General features: G+C 40.7%; 1 protein-coding gene across 16 annotated transcripts in view; it reads right to left on the reverse strand.

Annotated features, from left to right (window-relative positions):
- syne1b (spectrin repeat containing, nuclear envelope 1b) overlaps positions 1 to 23,334 on the reverse strand; it is a 99,755-nt gene that overhangs the window by 29,505 nt on the left and 46,916 nt on the right. For 14 of the 16 annotated variants that reach the window (XM_028000698.1, XM_028000686.1, XM_028000699.1 and 11 more), the window contains 37 exons: positions 22,455 to 22,610; positions 21,444 to 21,608; positions 21,183 to 21,355; positions 19,899 to 20,052; positions 19,652 to 19,795; positions 18,996 to 19,160; positions 18,526 to 18,843; positions 18,160 to 18,315; positions 16,887 to 17,057; positions 16,445 to 16,771; positions 16,201 to 16,353; positions 15,132 to 15,299; positions 14,834 to 15,016; positions 14,575 to 14,721; positions 14,352 to 14,477; positions 13,537 to 13,713; positions 13,158 to 13,423; positions 10,099 to 12,259; positions 9,119 to 9,456; positions 8,462 to 8,606; positions 7,925 to 8,143; positions 7,571 to 7,839; positions 7,275 to 7,440; positions 6,136 to 6,291; positions 5,894 to 6,046; positions 5,604 to 5,786; positions 5,081 to 5,218; positions 4,748 to 4,933; positions 4,542 to 4,664; positions 4,285 to 4,467; positions 3,998 to 4,141; positions 3,688 to 3,876; positions 3,335 to 3,475; positions 2,978 to 3,091; positions 2,518 to 2,679; positions 1,479 to 1,673; positions 1,100 to 1,276 (listed from right to left, as the gene is read on the reverse strand). In XM_028000698.1, coding sequence (XP_027856499.1) covers positions 1,100 to 1,276; positions 1,479 to 1,673; positions 2,518 to 2,679; positions 2,978 to 3,091; positions 3,335 to 3,475; positions 3,688 to 3,876; positions 3,998 to 4,141; positions 4,285 to 4,467; positions 4,542 to 4,664; positions 4,748 to 4,933; positions 5,081 to 5,218; positions 5,604 to 5,786; positions 5,894 to 6,046; positions 6,136 to 6,291; positions 7,275 to 7,440; positions 7,571 to 7,839; positions 7,925 to 8,143; positions 8,462 to 8,606; positions 9,119 to 9,456; positions 10,099 to 12,259; positions 13,158 to 13,423; positions 13,537 to 13,713; positions 14,352 to 14,477; positions 14,575 to 14,721; positions 14,834 to 15,016; positions 15,132 to 15,299; positions 16,201 to 16,353; positions 16,445 to 16,771; positions 16,887 to 17,057; positions 18,160 to 18,315; positions 18,526 to 18,843; positions 18,996 to 19,160; positions 19,652 to 19,795; positions 19,899 to 20,052; positions 21,183 to 21,355; positions 21,444 to 21,608; positions 22,455 to 22,610 — 8,691 coding nt within the window. The remainder of the gene's footprint in view (positions 1 to 1,099; positions 1,277 to 1,478; positions 1,674 to 2,517; positions 2,680 to 2,977; positions 3,092 to 3,334; positions 3,476 to 3,687; positions 3,877 to 3,997; positions 4,142 to 4,284; positions 4,468 to 4,541; positions 4,665 to 4,747; positions 4,934 to 5,080; positions 5,219 to 5,603; positions 5,787 to 5,893; positions 6,047 to 6,135; positions 6,292 to 7,274; positions 7,441 to 7,570; positions 7,840 to 7,924; positions 8,144 to 8,461; positions 8,607 to 9,118; positions 9,457 to 10,098; positions 12,260 to 13,157; positions 13,424 to 13,536; positions 13,714 to 14,351; positions 14,478 to 14,574; positions 14,722 to 14,833; positions 15,017 to 15,131; positions 15,300 to 16,200; positions 16,354 to 16,444; positions 16,772 to 16,886; positions 17,058 to 18,159; positions 18,316 to 18,525; positions 18,844 to 18,995; positions 19,161 to 19,651; positions 19,796 to 19,898; positions 20,053 to 21,182; positions 21,356 to 21,443; positions 21,609 to 22,454; positions 22,611 to 23,334) is intronic. The other 2 variants (XM_028000694.1, XM_028000693.1) reach the window with 2 other exon arrangements.

Below are 23,334 nucleotides of genomic sequence, written 5' to 3' on the forward strand. Positions count from 1 at the left end.
AATGCCCATTGGTAAAATAAGTTCTAATGTATGAGCAGACATAAGTATTGGCTCTCCTTTGAAGTGTTGCAGCAGGTTCTCCCTCTGTCCCAGCCTCCTGTCTGCTCCTCACTGTTCTTCCATTCTACCCCACTTGGATATTCAAGCAGCTTTGTCGCTAGCACAAATAGCAGGCTGTAATAACGGCAAAGACTCCTCCCCGCGGCTTTACCACGCCTCTGTTCCACAGAGACCTGACCGTAATCTTCTTAAGGCTCATGCTGCAGTCATTTAGCAAACCAGGTGTCTGAATGTCACTCTAACTTCACTAGCACTGTTGTTTACTCTCCGTGAAGCAACATGTAGTATGCAGAATAATGTTGGAAAGGTGAATGTTAATGTGTCTTGCACATGCAGTTTTACTCCTTTAAGTATGTGGTAAATCAACAGTTACTGACATGGCACGAGGAGATACAATTTTTAAAATTCTGTTAAAATCTAATTCTAAAGTATACTTTGAATGAACCTTCTTAAATTTATAGTTTGCAGAACCACGTTTGGCTGCAAAAGTAGCAGCATGTTTTGAGGGAAAGAGATGTTCGGTGGAGAAGAGATTGCTCTTTATTTAGCTGCATCCATCTACCTCCAGCTTTCCTTTTACTGCAGAAGAAAAGCCTCCCCGCATCATAATGCTGCCATCATCTTGTTTGTTAGTGAAGACTGGATTTTTATGCGATTTTGCCTCACAAAGATCAATTTTTGTTTCATCTGACCAGAACAAGGCATTTTTCCCATATTATAAGTTAAAATGTCTTGTTCCACCGGCATATTATTTCACCTATAGTTAGTACTTTTTCATCAAGATTAAGGAATCACTTACTTAAAAAAAAGGTCATATGTCTTTCTTAAAAGTTACTCATAATTTAGTTTTGTCTTTTTTACAGAATACTAAAATATTTGCACTACAAAATAAACCAAAAATACTTGGTAAGATATTAAGTTTTTGCAGTGTGCTCAGTTTGTTAGGATCAATTCTGCTTATAGCTAGAAGCCCTTTCTAGTTGAAAATTCATTTAATTGTTATTAATGTGCATTTTTAAGACAATTCTCAAGTGCCTACCTGGCATTCTGTGAGCTGGTGGTTTTCATCGGCCTCCTCTGCAGGTCTAGTGTCGAGGACGCACATTACAGCGCCGCGCGTTCTAGTCAGCCACTGATCCAGTTCGTCTACATCAGTGTGATAGGACTGCAAAGCTTCTTCCTGACGCTGACCCTCCAGACGGTCTGTGGCCCGTTCCTGCAACAAGACCGATCAAATTGAATTTGCTAAAAAAAAGTGATTCAAATCTGTTGCAAATATTGTGTGTTCAGCTTTTATGTCTGCTTAAGAATTCAAGCTGGGTTTTTTGTATATTTCTGACTTCTAAATTGTTTGTGTTAGTAATGGCAAAAAAATATTACGACTTCCCTCATGCATGTCTGCATGGAGACAAACGTACCTCCAGTAGTTGTTGTTTCCCTGAAGCTTTCATATGGATGGTGGCCATCCTCTCACCCAGCACAGCGAGTGAAGACTGCATGGCAAGCTGGTCGGCCAAATCCGAGTCCACAGCATCGGCAGCAATGTCCTCTGTGAAGCCCGCCTGCAGCCTGTCGATTTCTGCCTGGACATTGTGAATCTCCTGGATGAGATCCTGAACACAACAACAGAAAGACTAGGAAAAGATTTTCTTTAAGTCTGTTTTCTTGAAAACGTTTCATCCGATTTAGTTTTATGGAATGGATATGCTGTATTGTTCCAAATATGCCATCAAACACCAAAAAGTGTCACAAAAATAAAAAGTAATGCTTGTTTTTTTTTTAAAAACAAAGTATATGAGAAGATAGCTGCGTTTTTCACAGTATGAAAGAGTAATCTCTTAGGAACAACAAGGATACAAAGACTGAAATGACATTCAGGTGAGGAATCACTTCCACACTGCCTCTGGGCAAGGCACATAACCACATGTCGTCTACCAATATGTCTATCAGTGTATTAATGTTTGTGCGTTTGTCAGTGCAAACAGGTGAATGCGTCTCAAATGCTTTGAGTGGTTAATACTACTAGAAAAATGTTGCATAAAATGGTTCAATTTACCCTTTTAATAGCAGCAAGTGATGGCTAATGTGTGCTGATGTCAGAATTCAAGGTAAAATAACAAATAAAAACGAGAGGAAAACAGGAGGATCTGAAATAAGGAGTGAAAACTGGGAGGTGTGAGTATTGACTGAAGGCAGGGATTGATGGAGGACAGGTTTAAAAGGGGAGGCAAGTGAGGGAATGGCTTAAAATATTATAACCCAAACACTTAAAATAATGTTAATGTAAACCAGAAATTCAATCTGAACCACATGAACATTAACATCAGTTAAAATGTGATTTTATGACTGTGATTCAGGGTTATTTCCACCAAATGCTCATTGCTTCACTGTAACATTACAGGCTAAAAAGCTCCACAAAGATATTCGTAATGGAAGAAGAGTATTTACAACACTCACCTCATGGGCCTTCATGCTGCTGTCTGGGCTTTTGTCCGCCTCCAATGGCTCACTGAGCTTGGACTCCAGTGTTTCCATTTTAGAGGAGATTGACTGGAGTGAACCTTGGTAATGCTGCTGCTTTTCCAAAGCCTCGTACAAGGATCTCTGCTTCTCACTTATCTGTGTGTCAGTGAGTATTAACACACAGATGGTCAATTTGGGAAGTCATTAACTCCAGTAGTAATAAAACTGTTAATAAACCAGACTTCCAAGAAGCTTACATTATGATTAACTATCTTGCTAAGATAAATTTTAATATGATGAAATCTAGTGGCTAGGAAAAAAAATTGCTGCACACCCCAACATATTAATTCAAAGTTGTCATATTCTAAAACGCTAGGATTTAATGAACCCTTGTTGCTGATTAAATAAAATACCAAGCTAATTAGAAGTGCGACAATTTGTACTTTTCACATACCACATTCTTTAAAGTCTCCCATGAGCGCTGTAGGTCGTCTAAGTTCGCCACAGACTCAAATGTTGGGTCGTATAATTCCTGAACTGGAGCTCTGGTGAGAGTTCCCCGTCCAAGCTGGAAAACAACAAACAAACACATTACTACTCATGATAAACCTGCAAAGTGAAATCAATGTCAATGGCCGAGTTCTGTTTTTGTTTTTTTTAATTTACTGCATTTATTACACGAAAACAGTGAAAACAGTGCTCAACAGTTATACTACACACAGTTCACAGGAAAGAGAGTTGAGCATAAAGATATTTCAGTTATTTGGTGTTAGGAAACCTGGCAGAATTAAGAGCAGAGGAGGGTAGAAACCTTGGTGATAGGGCCTTCAGTGTGAGAGACAGGAGAAGGAGAACGGCACAAAGGAGAGGAGGAGACCTCGCTGTTGGTGCCCTCCTCCCCAGACTCCTCAGTGACAGGGGACAACAGAGTGTGACAACGGCCAGCCGTCATCTGACAGATCATGCGAGAAACAACAGAAGACGTGTGAGGTTTTTAGGAGAATATTAATCAGGATGTTTAGTTTTTTTTATTATTAAAACAGCAGAAGAACTTCATAGGCTGATGAATTGAGAGCCAAATGAAAAACTTAGAATACGAAAGAATCAACATTGCATAACAAAACCTACTTTCTTCAGTTTGGAAATTGGATAATATTCTCTTACAACTACAGATTGTCCTGAAGATTTCCTGGACTTTTCTTCATCCAGGTCCTCCAGCTCCTCAGGCAGTCCTTCCACGTCACTCACAGTCAGCAGCATGGTGGCATGCTTGGCCTTCACTGCCAGCATCTTGCATTTTGAGTTCAGTGAAGCTATTTGCTCTTGGTAGCCTTTGATCTGCTGAGCGAGTTCCTAAACAAACAAAAAAAGTAAAAATTAAGAAAATGTGTAAGCATTTTCTAATTTATTTACATTCAGGGTTTTTCAATTATTCCCCAGCATGTGAGTTATAGATAGAATGAAGAGGTTTCACCTCGTGGTGCAGAATCTGGGCTTGCAGCTCCTGAATGTTACTGGTGGGGATCGGTCGGTCCTGAATGACCCGATGTGCTTCCTCTATCAGCCCCTGCAGATCTCTCACCTCCTGTTCATATTGCTCATACTGAACCACCGCCTCCTGGACAGCAACCATACAGAATTTGTATTTGTAATAACAGTTCTAGATAGAATGTTTATATATACACTGCTACATTAGCAGACTCATTTTCTTATTTATGTGTGCTAAAACAAACTCATGCTGGCAGAACTGTACTGTAGCACCTGTAGTATGTTGCACTGCTGTATTGCCACATGCTGCAGCTGACTAGCTTCTTGCTGCAGACGAAGAGCTGTGCGACAAATAGCCAGGTTGGGCATCACCTCCTCTGGGACTTGCAGGGCGCTCTGGCACAGCTGCACCGCCTGCACCTGCTGCTTGAAGCTCTCCATGTCGGCCAGCAGCCGCTGCAAACCCAGAAAAAGTTTTATGATGCCAGCAAAGAGAACATGGTGAATTAAAAAGCGACTGAAAAAGGCACCTGTCTCTGAGTGAGTTGCTCTTTGAGGCTCTGCCGGGCTAACTCCGGTGACGTCAGCGTGGCTTGAACCTGCTCCAGAGCAACATGCAGGGCCTTGACTTCAAACTCCAGAGCTTCCATGCTCTAAAATAACACATGTATAGATTAATCTAAAATGTGGAATTTTTCTACCAAACAAAAACCCCAAAACACCATTTTTACTGCACCTTGTGTCCATCTTGGAGGCTTTGCAATCGAATCTTGATGCTTTGCTGCAGCTCATCGGTGTGTCTGCTGAGTTCACACACCTCCTGGCTCATGGACTCAACCTGCAGCACCTCAGACAGAAGGTCTACTTTCTCTGCCATAAACTCCAGATCGCTGTGGAGCTCTCGAGACTCACGGAAAACAGCCTGAGCACAAGGGTGACAAAATTATTAGTCAGTCTTTCCTGCTTTATAAAAGTATGTGTCAAAGTGGCCGTAAACTCCTACAGGATATCTATCTAATAATGCAAAAACAAAACTCAGTCGATGAAACGTCAAAATTGCTCCGCTCACCTCATACATCCGTATTTGCTCCTGCAGGTGAACAGAGGAGTTCCAGATGATGTTTGCTCTCACCAGGCTCTTAGCTTTCTCTGACCACCTCACTATGAAGTCCAGCATCTCATTATACTCGTCTAAATAGCAGACAGCCTAAACAGTCAACAACAGATATTTTTAATAACCTTGTGTGTCTTAGTGCATATTGGCATAAGGATTTACAAAGGTATTCATGAGCCTTGACTCTTTCGTGTTATGAGGTTACAACCACAAACTTACTGGGTTTTTAGGTGATAGACCAACATAAAGTAGTCTGTATTTGTGAAGTGGAAGGAAAAAGATTCAGTTTTCCACATTTTTAAATAAAAAAAAAATCACTCTATTTTTCGTATTTAAAATGATTCGATCCGAAATAAGGACTGCTCTATATATCATACAACCTCAACACAATGCACTAATGTTTGTAGTAGTAACCTTTACAAGGCACAGTACGGCGGTTGGAGAGCACTAAGTTAGAAGAACAATAAAAAACGCAAACCTTTTTGAGCCAATTGTTCCTACAGTCTGCTAATCGAGTTGTATGATGATGCATCTCTGACAGCTTGTTTATAGCATCACTGAGCTGCTTGGCCAGGAGGGGGTTTCTGCGGCCGAACTCTTGCACAGCAGTATCCAGTTCTGCCAATGTGCGGCTGCAGGAGTCCAAATCTTCAAAAAGACTCTGAGGACAAAATTCAATCCTTTGTTGTTAAGGGCAAGGCAAATCATATTTCAGAGTAATACATGTTAACTTGACCAACAAGCAGAGAAAGAGCGAACAAAACCTACCTTGACCTCTTCTTTGGCATGGTCGACATCAGGAGATTTCTCCTTAAACTTATTTGAGATTGTCTTCAATTTGTCTGACATGCCGTGAATTCTGGAGCTGAAGTCCTCCTTTATTTCTCTAGTTCTCTGATATTCTCTCTCTTTACATAGAACCTGGAACATCAGACAAAACGACATAAAAATAAGGTTAGAAAACCAGAACAATTTTCTGAGCTGAGTGTTTCTTGTGAGGTCTGATCTACCTGATCTTCAATCGCCCCGAGTGCAAGAGAGACCTCAGCTAGTTGCATAGAGATTTCAGATGGGAGGATGGTGTAAAGGTCCAGGTACTTGCTCTGCTGTTGTTCGGCTAACTTGTCCACATTCTGCTGATAATTAATTACTTCCCCATGTACAATCTACACAGAATAAAAGAACAATTTAAAAGAAAAAACAGCAGTACATATACATCGATGTTTGCAGCTTCCACTTTCCATACTTTGATTCAAGGAACACATTATGTGATGCAAACATCAGTTAAATTAAAATAAACTTCAGTATGTTTGTATCATACAAATATCTTGATAAAGAAATTAACCAAGGTATTGACTGGTGACCAAAATTTGACAATATTCAACCTGATCAATCCTGAAATTTAAAACATCCAATCCGTACCAATTAACAAATACACCAAAGAGCCATAGGGCTGCGGTAACAGCAACACTCTTCGGTGTGAATGCTATTACTGAAGGAAGAATAATCAGATTTAACTATTTACACCCTCAGTGGAGTGTTGGGAAAAAGAAAGTCAAAGGAAGAACGGCAATACAGTATAAGAAGCTATTTAAAATGCTCCTGAATTCTTTAGGTCATGAATACTGTTTATATATTATATATAGTTCCTACAGGCTCCAAAAAGCAAGCGAGAGCAAGACTTTTAACAGATAACAGGAAGGCTACAATAGCAAAGTTACTATGTTTTATCTTTTTGGGCTTCCAGTCTTTGTCTGCTAGGGAACTTTGAAAACTCAGGGTGAAAATAAGATGATACGTTCTCTAAGCAATATACAAGAGGACAGATGTTTACAGTTACTGATGCTAATTGCGCCAATTGATAATACAAAATGCTAAAAAAAACTTGTGCAATGACTTATAATAAAAACTGTCTAAATTTTTTACCGTAACCTGTTTTTAAGCAACTCCTCTCATACAAGCAGTATGACTTTATATACAGTCATGGCTGGAAGAATAAAAAATGTTTAGCTCTTCAGCAGAAAGTAGATTTATCTATAATTTATATCAGCAGGCCAAAGCTGTACAGACAATGAGGGATTAGGAATCAGTCAGAAAACTCTTATAGGTGCATCTCCAGAAACCCCCCCCAAAAAAACAATAGACACACCTCAAGTTCCTGCAATAGAGAATCAATATCTGGGGTGGGATTGAGAAGAAGCTCTCTGGTCTCCTGGATCCAGGCTTTCACCACTCCAAGCTCCTTCTCCACTTCCTCCCTTTCCCTGAGCTCCTGAGCTGCCTGGGCCCGCTTGGTTCTCGACTGTGTCAAAAGGCTGCAGGCAAATGTCAAAATAAATATTCAACAGCATCTTTTACCAAATGCATGTACTTATTTTATGCAGCCATTTGTAAAACAAAAAAACTCAGATTCAAAGCAACACTAACTCTGGTCAGACTTGTTACCTTTCCATTTGGTCTTGGACTGCCCTGATTTCTCTTAAGCTAGGCAGCTCGTCTTGATCTGCTGTTGGTGAAGGCACCTCCACGTCGTGCAGCAGACTGAGTGCGTACTGGCGCAACAGCATGAGGGACGAGAGTTCTCGCTCCAGGTCTTGGCTCAGCAAGTCATGCTGATCCAGCAGAGACTGCAGAGTGGCTTTGGACGCCTTTTCCACAGCGCTGTCAGGGAAACGGCTCTGGAGCTCCTCACATACCGCTCGTACTTTCGCCATCTATAACAAAACAGACATTTTGTATAACAAAGCTTTGTTTTTGGTTAAATTTTCAAGATCTTTTGCCTTCAAGCTGTAATATTGCCTTTTCTCTGAATGTTCTCCACTCCTGGGCTGTGTCCTCAAGTACTCTTTCCTGTCCCCTTGCTACGCTGCGCAGGCGCGTCCAGCGCTGCCACACGGTGGTCATGGAGCGACTGATGGTGGCCTTACTGGCGTCACTCCCCACCAGCTCCAGCTGAGCAGCTTGTTCTTCTAAACCACTCAGCTTCTCTTGAAACCCGTTCACAAGTGACACCAGGGACTAAAAAACAGAGATTTATTAACACATTCAGTGTCATTATCAGTATTTATATAGATTTACTGTATGGTTTTTCTTCACCTTTTGTCAAGTTGCAACAACAAACTTGAATGTATTTTAATTAGGATTTTATCAACACAAATAATTACCTTTTAAAGTGAGCTAAATACAAATGCACACTACAGTTTTCAGATTTGTATTTCTAAAAATCATTTTCTTTGAAACCACAACAACTTTATGTTGAGTTTTGAAATATTGCTGTAAAAATGTGAATCAGTTCAAAGGGTTATTAATATATTTGCAAGGCAACACGATGCATACCCTGTGACTACAGAGCTTGTCTTCAGCCTCTTGGTTTGTGGCCGCCTTGGCTGTAGAAAATTCTGTGAGCTTCTTTTCAGCTTCGTTCATTAACTCAATGACAGTCTGTCTCGCTTCCTGGAATGACTTCCACTGGGCCACACAGCTGAGAAAAGAATAATTAATTAGACTCCAATGATCTTACGAAACGTGTGGATCCACATTAGCAGACCATGTTTTGGGACTGTGCAGGTCCCAAAACATGGACAGTCCCAAACCTGTCCAGGTCAGATGCACATACTGTTCGGATGTGATGAACACAATTATACAGAAATTAAAGATAAACTTGCATATTGACTTCCAGATCATCTATGTGAGAAAACCAGTCATTACAACTAATGAAACTAAATAGATGTCTTCTGCAGATGTCCTTTAAATTAAGGCCAAAGTTGCCTTTAGTAAGAGGAACATTGATCAACACATTTTTGTTGCTTGATGATTCTGATGATGACATTTGACAAAATCTCATGTTTATTACTTGTTTCATAATTGGTGACTACAATATTTTCATGATGTTAAAAACTTCAAACTGCCTTGTTTCTGAAAATGAGCTATACAAATGTAACTTATACTTTTGATAGTTAATGAATATAATCATCATTGCCTTGTAAATCCTACCTGTGCAGAACATCTCGGTGACACTGGAGTTGATCTCGAACCTCTACTCCTCTCTGCTTCGCCGACTCCACGCTCACTCTTAGCTGCTCTTTCGCTGTGGGGTTCACCACGTTCTCCAGCTGAGGGAGGAGCGTCTGCAGTTCCTCCAGATGGATGAGAAACTCCTGCTCCGTTGACATGATATCCACCTGCTGCCGCAGACACTCCTCGTAGTTCTCGACGTCCACTCCTAAGCTAGCTTGTTGAAGGAAAGAGACGGCATCCTCCAGCCATTCGCAGGCTGACTGCATCCTGAAGTGATACTTCTGACACAGAACCAAGGCTTCCTCCAAAGTAATCTTCACATAAAGCCAAAGAGAAAAGACAAACAGATTCGTGTTGATCTAATAACTTTCAGTAAAAGCCAGTCACACTATTCTGCTTTTAATTTCAGTGGTGTAAAGACTTGACAGGACTTTAAACTTCACAATATCTCTTCATTTCCTCACATTCAAGACATTTTATAGCCAGCAAGGCTAGATTTACTATTTTCTCCACTGTTTGTTCAAGGAAAGCATCAATAAATAGCAATACATTTGAAAATACAGTTAAGGATTTTCCTCAGTGTACTATAAGCCTGGTAGGCCACCAGGCTTTACTTGTGCCCCCACCAGGCTTAGCATTGTTAATGTATTAGTTTTTTTTTAATGATTGCCTTTTTGAAGATTTTATAGTTGGTGTCCTAAAGACACCAGTCACAAATTGGAGTGTTTTTCAAGAGGGTTATTTATGTTTGTGGGGCTACAATTGCTGTGACACACAGTCACAGTCATACATTTACCTAAAAAAGAAATAATAAATAGTTCTTATCACAATAATAACACAAAATATCGTGACAAAACTTGAAGTCCATATTGCTCACCCCTAAGACAGTAAACAGTGTGGCAGCAGCGTATCAAGTTGAGAATTAAGAGTTTGTGGTCAAGTCAAAAATATCCCACCTGTTTGGCACTCAGGGCTTTTTGGACGTCTGCTTGTAATTTTGCCATTTCTTCGAGGCTCATATCAACATGAGCAGGGACCAGCTCATTGGCACTAATGTACTCCTGCTTCTCCTGGCTACTGAGAGCGGCCACTATTCTGAGTCGGGACTGCACCTCCTCCTGTAAGATCTGCTGTTTTCTGATTTCCTCTTGCACTTTCTCCACTCTGACATCAACAATGACAGCACAGCTGAGTTCGTCCCGGATCTGCTGCAACCAGTCCAGCGTCCTCTTCATCTCCGTCTCAAAGTCTTTGCTTTGGATGAACCTGGTCTCGCATTCCTCGATCAGTTCGCCCACTGCGGCCTGTAGCGATCGCAGCTCATCCTGCCACAAAATGACCTGCTCTTTGGATGCGTCGTGAGCTGCTTGGTCCACACGGGGCGCTAGAGAGTCCATCTGCTCCATTAGCCTCGACAAGTGGGAGTTGGCGCTCTGGAGGCTTCCTGCCAGGGCATGGTAGTTTTTCAGCCTCTCTTCTGCAGACTGAGTCTCCGCGTTCACTTTCACCAGCTGCTCTTTTGTAGCCTTCAACTGGGAGTCCACTTGCATAGCCATTGCCTTGTGGTCCTCGAAAGACTCTAAGGTTTCATCAAGATGCTCGACTTTCTGTTCGACCAGCCTCTTTAGCCCGTTATACAAGCTCACAAGCTGAGTCATTTCTTCTGGCCGCCAAGGTTGCCCCGTGCTACGAAAGCCCTCTTTCTTCTGATTCAGCTCGCTCACAGCCAGACCAAGGTTGCCGAGATCCGCCAGAATTGCTTTGTAATCGCTCTGCAAAATGACAACGTCCTCCGTTTGAAGGCCGACGGGTTGAGTCCCCAGGTTGTTGAACTGGTCCTCGAGTTCTTTCAGGGCTTTGTGGGTGACGTCTATGAAGGACGTGTACTCGTTCCTGGTGAGGATGGCCTGCTGGATTTTCTCCTGTTTCTCTTTGGCCAGAGCCAATATGCTGTTGTACTGCTGAGGGAGGGTGTTGAGTTTTTCATCCAAATAGCAGTGGTCTACTTCGTTCAGAGTGGGCAGTATCTCTTGGCCTGCTCTCTGCACAATCAGGAGAAGGTTCTCATACTCGACGGCCTGCTCGATTATCTGCTGGTACTTTGATCGCTGCGCTTGCAGTTCAGCGTCTCCCACCATTAGGTTTATTTCAGGGAACGTGACAATGTCGGCTTGCTTCAACCACTGGCAGATTTTCTCCAAGTCGGTCTTGAAATACTTTCTCGAGACGAGTACTTTTTCGAGCTCTTGTAGCTTCTGGCCGCATCTGTGCAAAGTTCTGTCGAAGATATTTTGTAACTCCTGCAACTTTGTGAGAATCTCATTCCTTTCCTCGTCGCTGGCTTCCCTCATCAGGTCTCTCCCCTGAGACCACAGGGAGGTCAGCTCACTCTGATAGGCTTTCAGGCTGCTTTGGATGTTCCTGCACGTTCTCACCTGCTTAGCCAGGTCGTCGGGTAACAAAGCAACGTATTCTTCTGCCTGGGCCTTCTTCTCATTCTGCTGAACCCAGGAAATGGACTGATTGACGGCCATTAGGAACTGCGTCCTCTCCGTAAAAGCCTTGCTGAGGTGTTTTCTCCGCTGCACCACTTTGACGCTCAGAGACTCCACCTCCGACTGCGTGTCGGAAATCAGCTGTTGCAGGTGCTGGCGCTCGCTGAGGCCCAGCCGCGGCAGCACCCTGTCTGCGTCAGCCATGGCCTGAGCCAGGAGGAGCTGCTTTGCCTCCAGCTCGCTGCAGATGCTGAGGTGGTCGAACAGGAAACTCTGGGCCAGTTCGGGCGGTGGGCTCATTTTCATGGCTTCGGACAGGGCAGGCTGCTGCTCCTCCGCCCAGTCCCGAGCCTCTCTCAGACGAGCCTCCACTTGGCCCATGTCCTCGAGGGTCACCATGGAGTCCTGGATCTTTCTTTCGATCAGATGTTGCATCTGAGACCACCGCTGTTCGAAGTGACTGATTTGCTCTTTCACTAGCTCCTTGTCGTCCAAGTTTAAATGTTGGATGACTTTCTGTTTCTGCTCTTTAAGGTTCTCCAGGGCTCCTTTTTGTTGCTCCAGAGTCACAGCGAGTTTTCTTAGTGCCTCCAAATGTTGAGATGAACTTTCAGCGTCGGTTCTGTGGCAATAAAAAAATGAACAATTCATTGCATATTTATTAAACATTTGTTCACATGGAAGCAACAAACTGATGTTTATCTCTTTTCTTTTGAAGTTTCACCCTTAACTCTAACAGACCGAACTTATTGGTGACGATTTGCGGACGATGTACCGTAATTCCACCACATTTTGCACCATCTGAAAAATTCCAACGGTTTCTGAAAGGGGAGATGTTGCGCTTTCCGGCCAACATCGGGTTATTACGGTAATTTCACCCCTGCCAAAGCAGGGAGTCAAATTAATATGAGGAACACTTTTCTAGATGGTAGATTGCGAAAATAACTTGCTAGATATTGAAAGTTCCAGTTGTTATGGAGAAATGGGCAAATATATTTACTCACAGGACATTTAAAGAGCTGCGTACAATTAAAATAAGCAAAAATATCCAGGTGGATATTTGAAACTTAGGTCTAAAATTGTTAAACTTCTAAGGATTTAGAAACAGACTTTTACACTAAGTTGATATATTTACAATCTGGAAATACACACAGACTGATGTTACAGTTAGCAATGCTAACTTTGCTAATCACTAAAAAAAGTGATAGAAACTGCTAAAAACTGTCACCATGAAATATTCCTGAATTTAAAGTACTAGTCCTATTTTATAGGTCTGTACTGTGTTATTGCACTGAAGCACCCACATTATAGATTATGTAATTTTGCTTCTGTTTAAGAATAATATATATATGAAGTATTTTATAGTAGCTTATATAACACCATGATAAAAAGACCCATCATGAAAGTAAATGTAGAAAATTAAGGATGAAAGCCAAAAAACTGCATCTATAATTTAACATATTTGGTTATACCACTAATTAATTTTACTGATTAGAGGTTTGCCTTATGTTCAAACCCACCTTGCCAGATTGTCCCACTCTTTGGACACCTGCTCAAACAGCTCCTCCACTGCAGTGATACAGTCATGGTAATCTTTGGATCTCTGCAGATCCTCCTCTCTTTGGGCCTGGAGCTTGTTCGCCTGGTGGCAGAGCTCAAGCCAAGAGTGGCTAAGACGATCAAGCTCTGCGTGTTCTGCAGTGTCCTGGCCACCAATCAGTCTGCTCACAGTCTCTGTCATTTTAGTGAGGGTGCTCTGTTTAGACTGCAGTTGCTGGCAGCACTCCTGAGACACAGGCGATAGAACTAGTGATTAAATGTCTCTTCTCACACCAAAGGCTAATACACAGAAAAAAGGTGCAAAGTCAATGTGATGATTCTGGTGATGCTTGTACCCACCTGGGCTTGTAACAACATGTTTTGAGCAATCTTAGTCTCCAGCTCTGCTGGTCTTCTAGAGAGGCTGAGAAGTTGCTGCTCCATGTCCTGGAACAAGGCTGTTAGATCTTGTTTCTGTTCTTTGATCTCCCTCCAGCTTTCTGAAAGTTCTTGTGCGGTAGACATCCTTTCTTCTATCTGCGCACATAGAAACCACGACTTTAGTACTTATAACCCATTATCCTCTTGTAACTTGCACACAACCACCACAGAGACAGGTGTCAGATTCACGACACGTTTCTCTGAGTAGCTATACTTCGTCCTGTGGATTTAATCAAGCCCAAAATTTCAGATTTAGATTTTAATCTGTCCGACATGTTTCTTCGGAGTGAAAGTAGTATTAATGTTTTGAAATGACAGAGATATTGTGGAGGGAGTTAAGAATTAGGGTGATGGTCCCTCCAACCTCAGAGACTCATTATAATAGAGAGATGTTGACATACCAGTGGAGCATGCAAAAAGCTGATAAGATGGCTTAGACTGCTGTAATAAAATTATAGGCTTTTTCATTACTAAGAAGGAAAAACATCATTTTTAAAATGTAATCTTTGTTAAAATGCAAATAGAGGGATATGCTCATTTTTTAATGACATTCCTTGTTGGTTTATTTAATCTATTGTGTGACTCCTGTCACTTCCTGTCAGAAACAAAGCTCTTAAAAGTAACTTAAAATCTTAATTTACAAAGGTATAAAGTATTTATTATTTATATCAACAATCCTAATTTCAAGTAAAGTACACAAGTTACGCATGGAATAAAGCAAGGATAACACTGACCATGAGCTTGATCTGCTGGACCTCAGCAGCTGCAACTCTTACTGCATCATGAGACAGGTCGCACACAGAACACACCAGGTCCAGATATGTGCTGGCTTGCTCCTGAAGAGCCCTGTAGTGCTTCACCTGTGTGAGTAACATTAGGTGATAGAAATAAATGTGAAAAATAAATGAAGTAAGCGATCACAATTTGAAATTTCAAATCCTGCGTGACGTTAAGCACCTGCTTCAGAGCTTCCTGAAGTCCGGTTGGCCCCTGATCGTTGAGCTGAAGCTCTTCTTGCACAGTCAAGAACCAGGTTTGGCATTGTTGCAAAGTATCCTGATGACTGACATATTTTTGCAACTCCCGGTCCAAACTCAGGTAGACCTATTAAAAGAGAATGATCAGAACCTAACGAACTAAATATAGCTAAAAGAAAATAGTTTGTACCAGCTTTTTCTACTGCATAGATGAATACTTGTGTTTATCTGTGACTCACACGCTGGGCAGTGCTGCAGATGGCAGAGTAGCTGTCTCTTGTTCCCTGTAGGTGGGCCTGGACTTGCTGACTAATCTTAGCTTGAACTTGCGCTTGTTCTGTGCAGCCGGCTATAAGACCTTCTCCTTTCTGCTTCAAGCTGGTAAGGCGCTCCTCAAAACTGGCTATTTCCTCCATCATGGCCTAAAAACATTCACGCAAACAGAAGGGAAGGTGAGTAATTCCATGTATCAGTTCAAATAGCAACAGAATAAAATGTAAAAACTGATTGTGATGTAAACACTATGGAGATGCTCACCTTGTGTCGGGCAAGTTGCTGAGTTGCCATCTCCATGTTTCCAGTTTGCATTGAGTCTGAGTTCACAAGCCTGCTGGACATCTGTAACAACCATTTTTCAACTTCCTGCAGCTCGCTGTTGTAATCTTCGTGCTCTTTTACCCACTCCACAAGGCTCTGCACATGTTTCTACAACAAGCACAAATAAGAATTAGATGCACATTTTTGAATATATTGTGGATTTCCTCTAATCCGCATTTTCTCTAACCTTACCAATGTTTGAAAAAATTTTCCTTAGTAAGTGGCAGAGAAACCACCCTTGGATATTTGACCAGAACGACATGAGGAATATTTGGTTGTTCCAATTTAAGTTTGATCCAATTTACTAAAGGAAAATGATGCCTTAACACATATAAACTGGCTTTAAATGGGCTCAACATCAAGCATCTGTGTAATGGACTTCACCTTAAACTTATGGAGAATGTATGAAATGTACCTTTTATGTGCTTTGGGCCCATTATTAATTATTTTTATCTATTTTTTTTTCTATATTATTTTGTACAGACTTTAGTTGAATGATTCTTTGTTGAGATATTTTGGAGTTTGGATAATTTTTTTTTTTTTTTTGTTAATTTGATTACATTAATTTGTGGCGCTGTTGGCCTGCCTATAAGTAGGCTGGGTTTCGACATATGTGGGAGATCCGCCCTTCCGCTCGCTCCACCACCACCGAGGATGTGTCCTGACGGGGTGCGCGCACGTCTCCAGTAACATACCCATATCAACTGAAAAGCTATGTTTGTGGCAGAAAACCGAACAATAAAAATGAGCTCTACCAATTCTGATAACTAGAGTACTTAATTATAAAGCCAGATTTATGCTGGTAACTTGCTGATAGCAACAAAAAAAGCATGGATTCTCTGCAATTTGCTCAGGAACATTAAACCAAATATCAATAAGGTCATTTGTATATTCTTTAGTCTGTAAAATGTACAATTATGAACTAGTGAAGATTAGAAACAATGAACTCAAGTTTGTGCAACCAGTTCTTGTTTCAAAAATTAACTGAACTTGTTTATCATGTGCATACCTTGGCTGCCAAACAAAGGTCTTCATAATCAGCCTGTAACTTTTTCATGTTTTCACTGATGGTCGGGTCGCTAAACGAATTGAGGAGAGCCTCTCCTTTCTCAATGACACACTTCACAGCTGGCTCATGGGAATCTACCGTCTGCTGAACAGTCTGAATAAATGAGAAGAAAGTGAAACATTGAATCCATTTTTTGCAGAAAAAAGAGAGAAAGAAATCACAATTTAACTGAAGAAAAACTTGCCTTATATTTTGCCAATTGAGCTTTTTTCTGGTAGAGTTCGGCTTTTGGTTCTAAACTTGACGCTAAAAAGTTCTTTGTCTCCTTCACCCACTGGGCTTGGGTTTTGTATTTATCCATGAAGTCCTTGGAGAGTGAAATGTATTTCTCAAGGGAGCTGTGCTCTGTGCGTAGAGAAGTCGTTAACTCCTCAAGCTGGAAGAGTTGAATGTCCACTTCCTCCCTGAGCTGATCTGCCTCAGGCTCTTCCAAGAAAGCCATGGCATGCTCCGTCTTTTCCCTCGTCGCCTTCAGGTAAGTGTGACCCTGCTCCATGTCACCCTGAAGAGTCTGAAGTGACATAAAATGTTGTTGCTAAACAATATTTGTGCATAGTATAGAGCAACACTAGGAAGTCTAGTTTAGATAAACAAATGGAATGTGCACACTGCGTTGAAAACTTTACCTCAAGTTTCTTCATCTTTCTCTCTAAAGCAAAGCGGTCAACTACATCAACACTAATAGCTACGGTGCTGAAGTTATTCTGAGCAGTGCTGAGCCACTCTGAGAATGTGGTGAAGACACACTGTGCTTCTTCTATCGAAGACACCTCCTCCTGGAGCTGTTTGATCGTCTCCTGTATTATAAAAGACAAAATAGGAAACTCAGTGGTGGTTAAAATAGGAGATGCCTAACCGAAAAAATGTAATTTACAGAAACTATGTTTCCCACAGTGTGTTATAAGTCTGGCTTAGCATCGTTTATTTATTTTAGTTTTTTCTTAATTATTGCCTTTCTTAAGACTTCATAGTTGGTGTTTAGGTATTAACATTCCAGTCTTCCAATAACACACAGGTATCATGTGATATTTTCAAATTTCCTGTCAACTTTAAACATTTTTTAACTCAAAAACCTGTTGCCTGACTGGATGACTACCTCAGTGCCCCGAGCACCGAGCTTAGCAAGTTTTCTGGGGGAAACACTGTTTATACACAATGCCTGATGAATGATTTTTAATTTGTTGTTATGTATTTTCTTTAGGGGTGATAGAGTAATGAGGGCTACATGCAAATGCAAATCATACTTTTAAGATCTTTAATTTCTAAAGATTTTCCATGTTGCATTATCTTTCCGATTTTCACTGGCTGTTGGTGGGATTTTTCAAGTGAAATACTCTTAGATGTGATGATCTGATAAAAATACACAAATGATGTACAGAGAAACACACAACCTGCTGGCCGGAAACACAAATATTGTGTTTGAAAACATTTTCAAACAGAGACAGACACTGGATATAGAGGCTGAAATATGATCCATCAATAAGACAAGATGATCAGATGAGGGCAGTTTTGACTTTGAGGTAGTGGTAGTTTCGTCACACCCCATTTTGAAAATATTGATTTGTTACACTATAAATAGTATGAAATCTTTGTTGATTGTATATCCTGTCATATCTTTTTTTTTATTTTATTCGTTCATTTTCCAGTCATGTTTGAAATAAACTAATAAACTAATTTTATTTGTATTATTTTTGTATGAATTATCCACTACTCTCTACTTAATATTCCAATAAAATACAACAATATTTTGTGGCTTAAAGTAACAAAAGTTTAAAGTCATATGAAAACATTTGTTTCTTTGTTTATTTCTATAGAACAAAGTCAACAAGTGCAGACAATGTGGATAAATGAAACAGATTAGATGAATTTTAGAGTTATTTTGTAATTAGCTACTATTACCAGTAAGTGCAGGAGCAGGGCATGGTAGCGGACTGTGATCTGGGTGGCTCTGGTACTGATCCGACTGCTAATGTGGGTTTCATCCAGAACCTGCTGAGCCAAAAGAGTAAGGCCCTCCATTTCCTCTTGATAAACAAGGACTTCTTCCTGCCAGCTCTAAAAAAAGGAGGGAATATAATTACTGTTGGGATTTATGCTTCAATTCTAACACAGATTTTTAAAACTCAGGATAAACCAGTTTCTCATTCAGCAAATGTAAAACAGGAGCGTCCCAATCAGCCCAAACTCACTGTACCATAAAAAAAGCATTTCATACTGGATTAAATATAAGAATGGAACATTACAAGTTCCCATCCGTTTACCGACCTTCACCATCTGTAGCTGAGCGCTCTTCGTGGCTCGATCGGACCGCCGATTGGAGCGCAGTTGCGCTTTGGTTTCCATGCCTTTCAGCCAGCTGTCGAGGCGCTGGAACTTCTGCTCCATCTGTCGAAGTTTGGCCAGGGCGCTGTTCAGCTGAGCGCGGGTGTCGGCCAGCTGTGCCTGATAAAGCCTCCACTCCTGCTGGAGCGTCTCCAGTGCCCGGTCCTCTATCTGAGGCAGACCCCAGGGGACAACCAGTTCCCGGCTCAGCAACAAGGTGTTCAGCAGAGCCTGACCTTCTGTGCAGTGTAGCTGCAGTTCCTGGAATTAAACGGTTCCTGTTGATCACTCTCATCATTTCCCTTTTTTTTTAAAATTAAATGCAGTTTCTTGCTACATGAATGAGTGTTCGTTATCATGCATCAAGCTTACTGACGTCAGCAGAAAAGTATCAGTAGCGTTTGGTTTCAAACCTGCAGCTTTTGGAGGGTATCCTCCAACATGTCCACATCTCCCTCCAGCTGGGTGTAGCAGCTGAGCTTCTCTTCTTCTTCCTTCAGCCACTCCTCAAAGGAATGAATGTCCCATTGATACTCCTGGTGAGCTTTCACCAGCTCTTCAGCCTTACCAACAGCCCTCTGAGGAAAACAACAGTAATTTACCGAATTAATTATCAGATGTTAAATGCTTTTTCTCACTTTTTTTTTTGTATTCCTGTTAATATGGAATACAAATGACTATTTAATAGCAGTATCTTTTTTCTTTCTACTGTAAAAATGCTATTTATTTAGTTTTGTGTGGGTGTCTCTGCTGTCTAAAGATTTGTTTGTGGGTTAAAATCAGTTAAAATTTTATGACTATAGGGTTTACCCTCTGTATGATTACTATGTTCTTGAATGAATTTCTCTTGTTTGAGCAAACAAAATGTAAAATTAACAGTCAACCTTGTTAATTAAAAAGAAGAATGACATTTTAACTATTACCAAAGGTCTCGTTTTATAGATTGAAGTTATTTTGTGAATGCATTTTGAAAAAAGTGTAGCAAGCATTGTCAATCACATTGTTGATAGTGAAATATTTCCACAAAAAGCTTAAATAAAAGATAAGATTTTTATATTACTATTATTACCATGGCATTGTCTTTGACGGTGTTGTACCGCTCCTGAAGTTCTTGGAGCTCCAGCTGAGCGACATAGTTTTCAGTGATTCTGGCGCTTTTGGCAGTAATGGTTTCCAGCAGGGTGTTGTGGCTGAGTATGTCCTCATAAAGCAACTGAACAAAAAAGGAAAAATACATGATCAGAGTCCAAATTGTACTAGCTAAATGTTAATATTATTTTTAAAGAATTGTCTAAATGACAGACAGAATAAAGCACCTTTGTTTTGCTTAGATTTGCAGTTTTGTCTCTCATCTCTGGGCACTGCTTATCGGTGACATCGAGACTTTCCTCTACGTCCTCGATCCAAGCCAGAAACTGACGGACGTCCTCTTGGTAACTCGTCCACTGAGACAATGAACCTTCCAGTTGACTGTGGATTATTAACATTAAAAATAATGTGAGGCAAAGGTGATTCTAAAATTATTTACAACAGCAAAATTATACTATAAATGGTCTCCATTAGTGGTAAATGTTTTCATATTTTATGACTACATGATCCTAAACTTTGTCTCTGCCTTGCCTTTAGAGATTTTTCAGGTGAGATATCGTGTGAATAACAAATTAACTAGAACATTTCTGAAGAACTTTAAACGGGGCAAAGTGTGCCCGTCTGTTGGAACCCAGCGTTCTGATGCTAAAGATTAGCACCAATGCTAAAGTAAGCTACAATGTACTGAATAGCATGTGGTGAGTCACAAGCATGTTGAGTAACATGGACTTATTCCATTCAATAAATTTAAAATTAGTGTATAAGCTAAAATTAGCCAAAATGCTAATGCAGCCTAAATGCTGTCAGTGGCATGTGGGAAATCACTAACATGTTGTCTTACATTTACTTCCTCCATTCAGTGTGCTAAACTTGGCTAATAAATAAAACTAAAAATTGCTAAAAAGCTTATTTTAGAGAAAAGACAGTGCCTACTAATATTTGTATTAATGTTAATGCACTGCATTTTGATTTTTACTTCTACAAAAGTAAGAATCAAATGTTTACTTCGTGGCACTTGGTTACCAGAAAACGCGCTCATCTCTTAGCAACAGAATAACAACAAATATTGTTATTGTTCAAAAAACAAAATTTCTTCTGCTCTTTTGAAACACTATTTATTTTATGCTACTTAACAATTGTGCAGTTGGTGAATTTTGCAGAAAATTGAAAAAAAAAAATTATTTGTCACCGGTGGTAAATATATTATAAAACAGACTTTCAACTCAAAGTAAAAATCTGATTAATACTTCGTGGCAGATCGTTACAAAAAACCCCGCTCATCTCTTAACACCAAATTAATTATTGTTTAGAAAACATTAGTTCTTTTGAAATACTGCTTATCTGCTTAGACACAAGAAATTTAGAGTTGGTACAAAAGTAAAAGTCAGATGTTAACTTCGTGGCACTTGGTTGGCATTTCAATGCTCCCCAATGCATTGCTATGGCAGGCCCCAATTACCAAATAGTTGTAAAAAATAAAAATAAAATAAAAAATACCAAGAAGGAAATACCTTTTGCAAAGAATGGCAGCAGAGAGGAGGGCATCCCATGAGTCTTTCAGCTCCTGTATCTGTTTTTGGATTAGTGGCACGCCTTCAGCGGAGGTGTTTCTCTGCACCGACTCTCCTCTTGTGATCAACATCTTCAGCTGGATCTCCTTCTCCTGGCGAGCCGTCAGCAGAGCCTGAAGCAACAAGCAACCGTTTAAATTCATCACAACACAGAATTTCAAATACATCGGGGAATTTGAAATGATTAATAATTTTCTAAACCTCCAGCTTGATCATTCTGCTGTCAAGAACATTTTTGTCAGCTGTTGGAGCGCTGTAAGTCTGCAGCATGTGGCTGGTGTCAGCCACCCAGTTCTGCAGCTCCTCCAACCCCTGGGAGAAAAGCTGGTGCTCAGTGACGATCCGATCGATACGAGAAGCCTTCTCCTGCACATCCAGAACCATCAAACCATCACACATCCAAAGAATTACCAGAATAGGTTGTACACATGAGTTCAACAAAAGTTAGGAAATGTAATTTCCATAATCAAAATAATTACATCTGTGTTTGACAGTGAAAATGTTGCATCTTTACAGTTTTAGGGTGTTTTCCCACCTGATAGTTTGGTGGACTCGGTTGGATTGGGGACCAAATTGAAACATTTGTTAAATTTCAGCTGGGTGGCTCGTTTTCACACTGCACTATCTGTCAAATGAACCAAGCCAATTGAAAAACCTTGTCTGCCCCCTCACCTGTGGTGGCGCTGCACCAAGAACTCCTGAAGGAAATGACACGAAAACCTCCAAAGAAAACACAAAATCTTCTTCACAAAATCTAAACAAACATGGAGTGGTACCAGGTTTTAGTGGTTTAAGGGTTTCTCTTTTGTCAGTGGTAAACAAAACCACAAGCAATTTTTCCCTGTAGCGCTAGATTCTTATTTTTGTTTTGGCTGTATCTACCCATAATGCACTGCTCTACAGTCAGTATAAACTATAGAACAGTGTATTAAAACTCCACTAGAGTTCACATCAACCAAACCGCGACCGAGGTTTTTAGGCGAACCAGAGTTCGCTTTTTTGTTCTGCATCAGAGTTTGATTGCATATTCTCACCACTTCGAATAAATCTGATTTGATTAAAGTGGACTAAACAAAGCTGGTGTGAATGCACCCTAAAACTTGTAAAAATACACATAACTCAGGTGTCACTCCAGTCTAGTACCTCTGTATCATCTCCAGCTATAACTCTATAAAAGTCCCAGTGCACAGGTGGTCTCAGGCATTACTTTACCTTAGTAAGGTTGGTTAAAGCTAGGCACTGAGCAGAGAGCTGCGACACACGGTGCACAAAGCCCTTCCCGGCCGAGTGTTCATCCAACAACAGCTGGGCCTTCTCTTTCAGCCTGTTCAGCTGAACTTCGTGAGAAGCTAAGTCTTCAAGCACAGACTGAAAGAGCACAAGCAGGTTATCACAGAGGCATGCAAGCTGACACTCAGATTTATAAGACAAGTAAAGTGAGGCAAAGAGCAGGTTGTTAAGAGATGAGAACATGGCAAAAAGGAAAAGCAAATGAGGAGCCTAGCAAGTGTTAAGAGTCCAGCTCTAAAGAGGAAGTTGTAAACAGGAAATATATTCCTACGGCCTTCTTCAGCAATATTTTATTCATGTAGACACTATTGAGCAGACATATAGTTAGCAAAGAGAAGCAGGACGTGCTGGCAGTTAGCAAAGGTGCATGAAAATGCATTCTAAACAAACGCATCAAGAACTGAACGAGATGCACCAAGAACTGGACGGGTGTTTTTATGTTTGACTGGCTCTGATTGGTGATCGGTCAGTCTGAATCTAAAAATATAATTTATTTCCGTGTGGAAGGTGTTACTGAGGCAAAATGACTCAGTTATACGTTTTGAAGTCAGTGCGATGTTTATAAATGAAGTCAGATCAAGTGCAGAAGGTATAAAAAACTTTGAAAAAGGTAACTCTTTTCCACTAATGCATTTCAGCTGTTCATTTAACATGCTGGTTCAAAACAGGGAGTCTGACTTTGGCAAAAACCAGGAAGCTCAGCATGTTAAAGCAAGGTTATTGATTTCATAACAGAGTCTCAATCTATCTGTCATAATACATGCTGCATCAGCAAATATCAATCTTTCAGAAATCCTATGGT

Source organism: Xiphophorus couchianus, chromosome 19 (genome assembly GCF_001444195.1).
Source record: "Xiphophorus couchianus chromosome 19, X_couchianus-1.0, whole genome shotgun sequence".
Classification (NCBI taxonomy): Eukaryota; Metazoa; Chordata; class Actinopteri; order Cyprinodontiformes; family Poeciliidae; genus Xiphophorus; species Xiphophorus couchianus.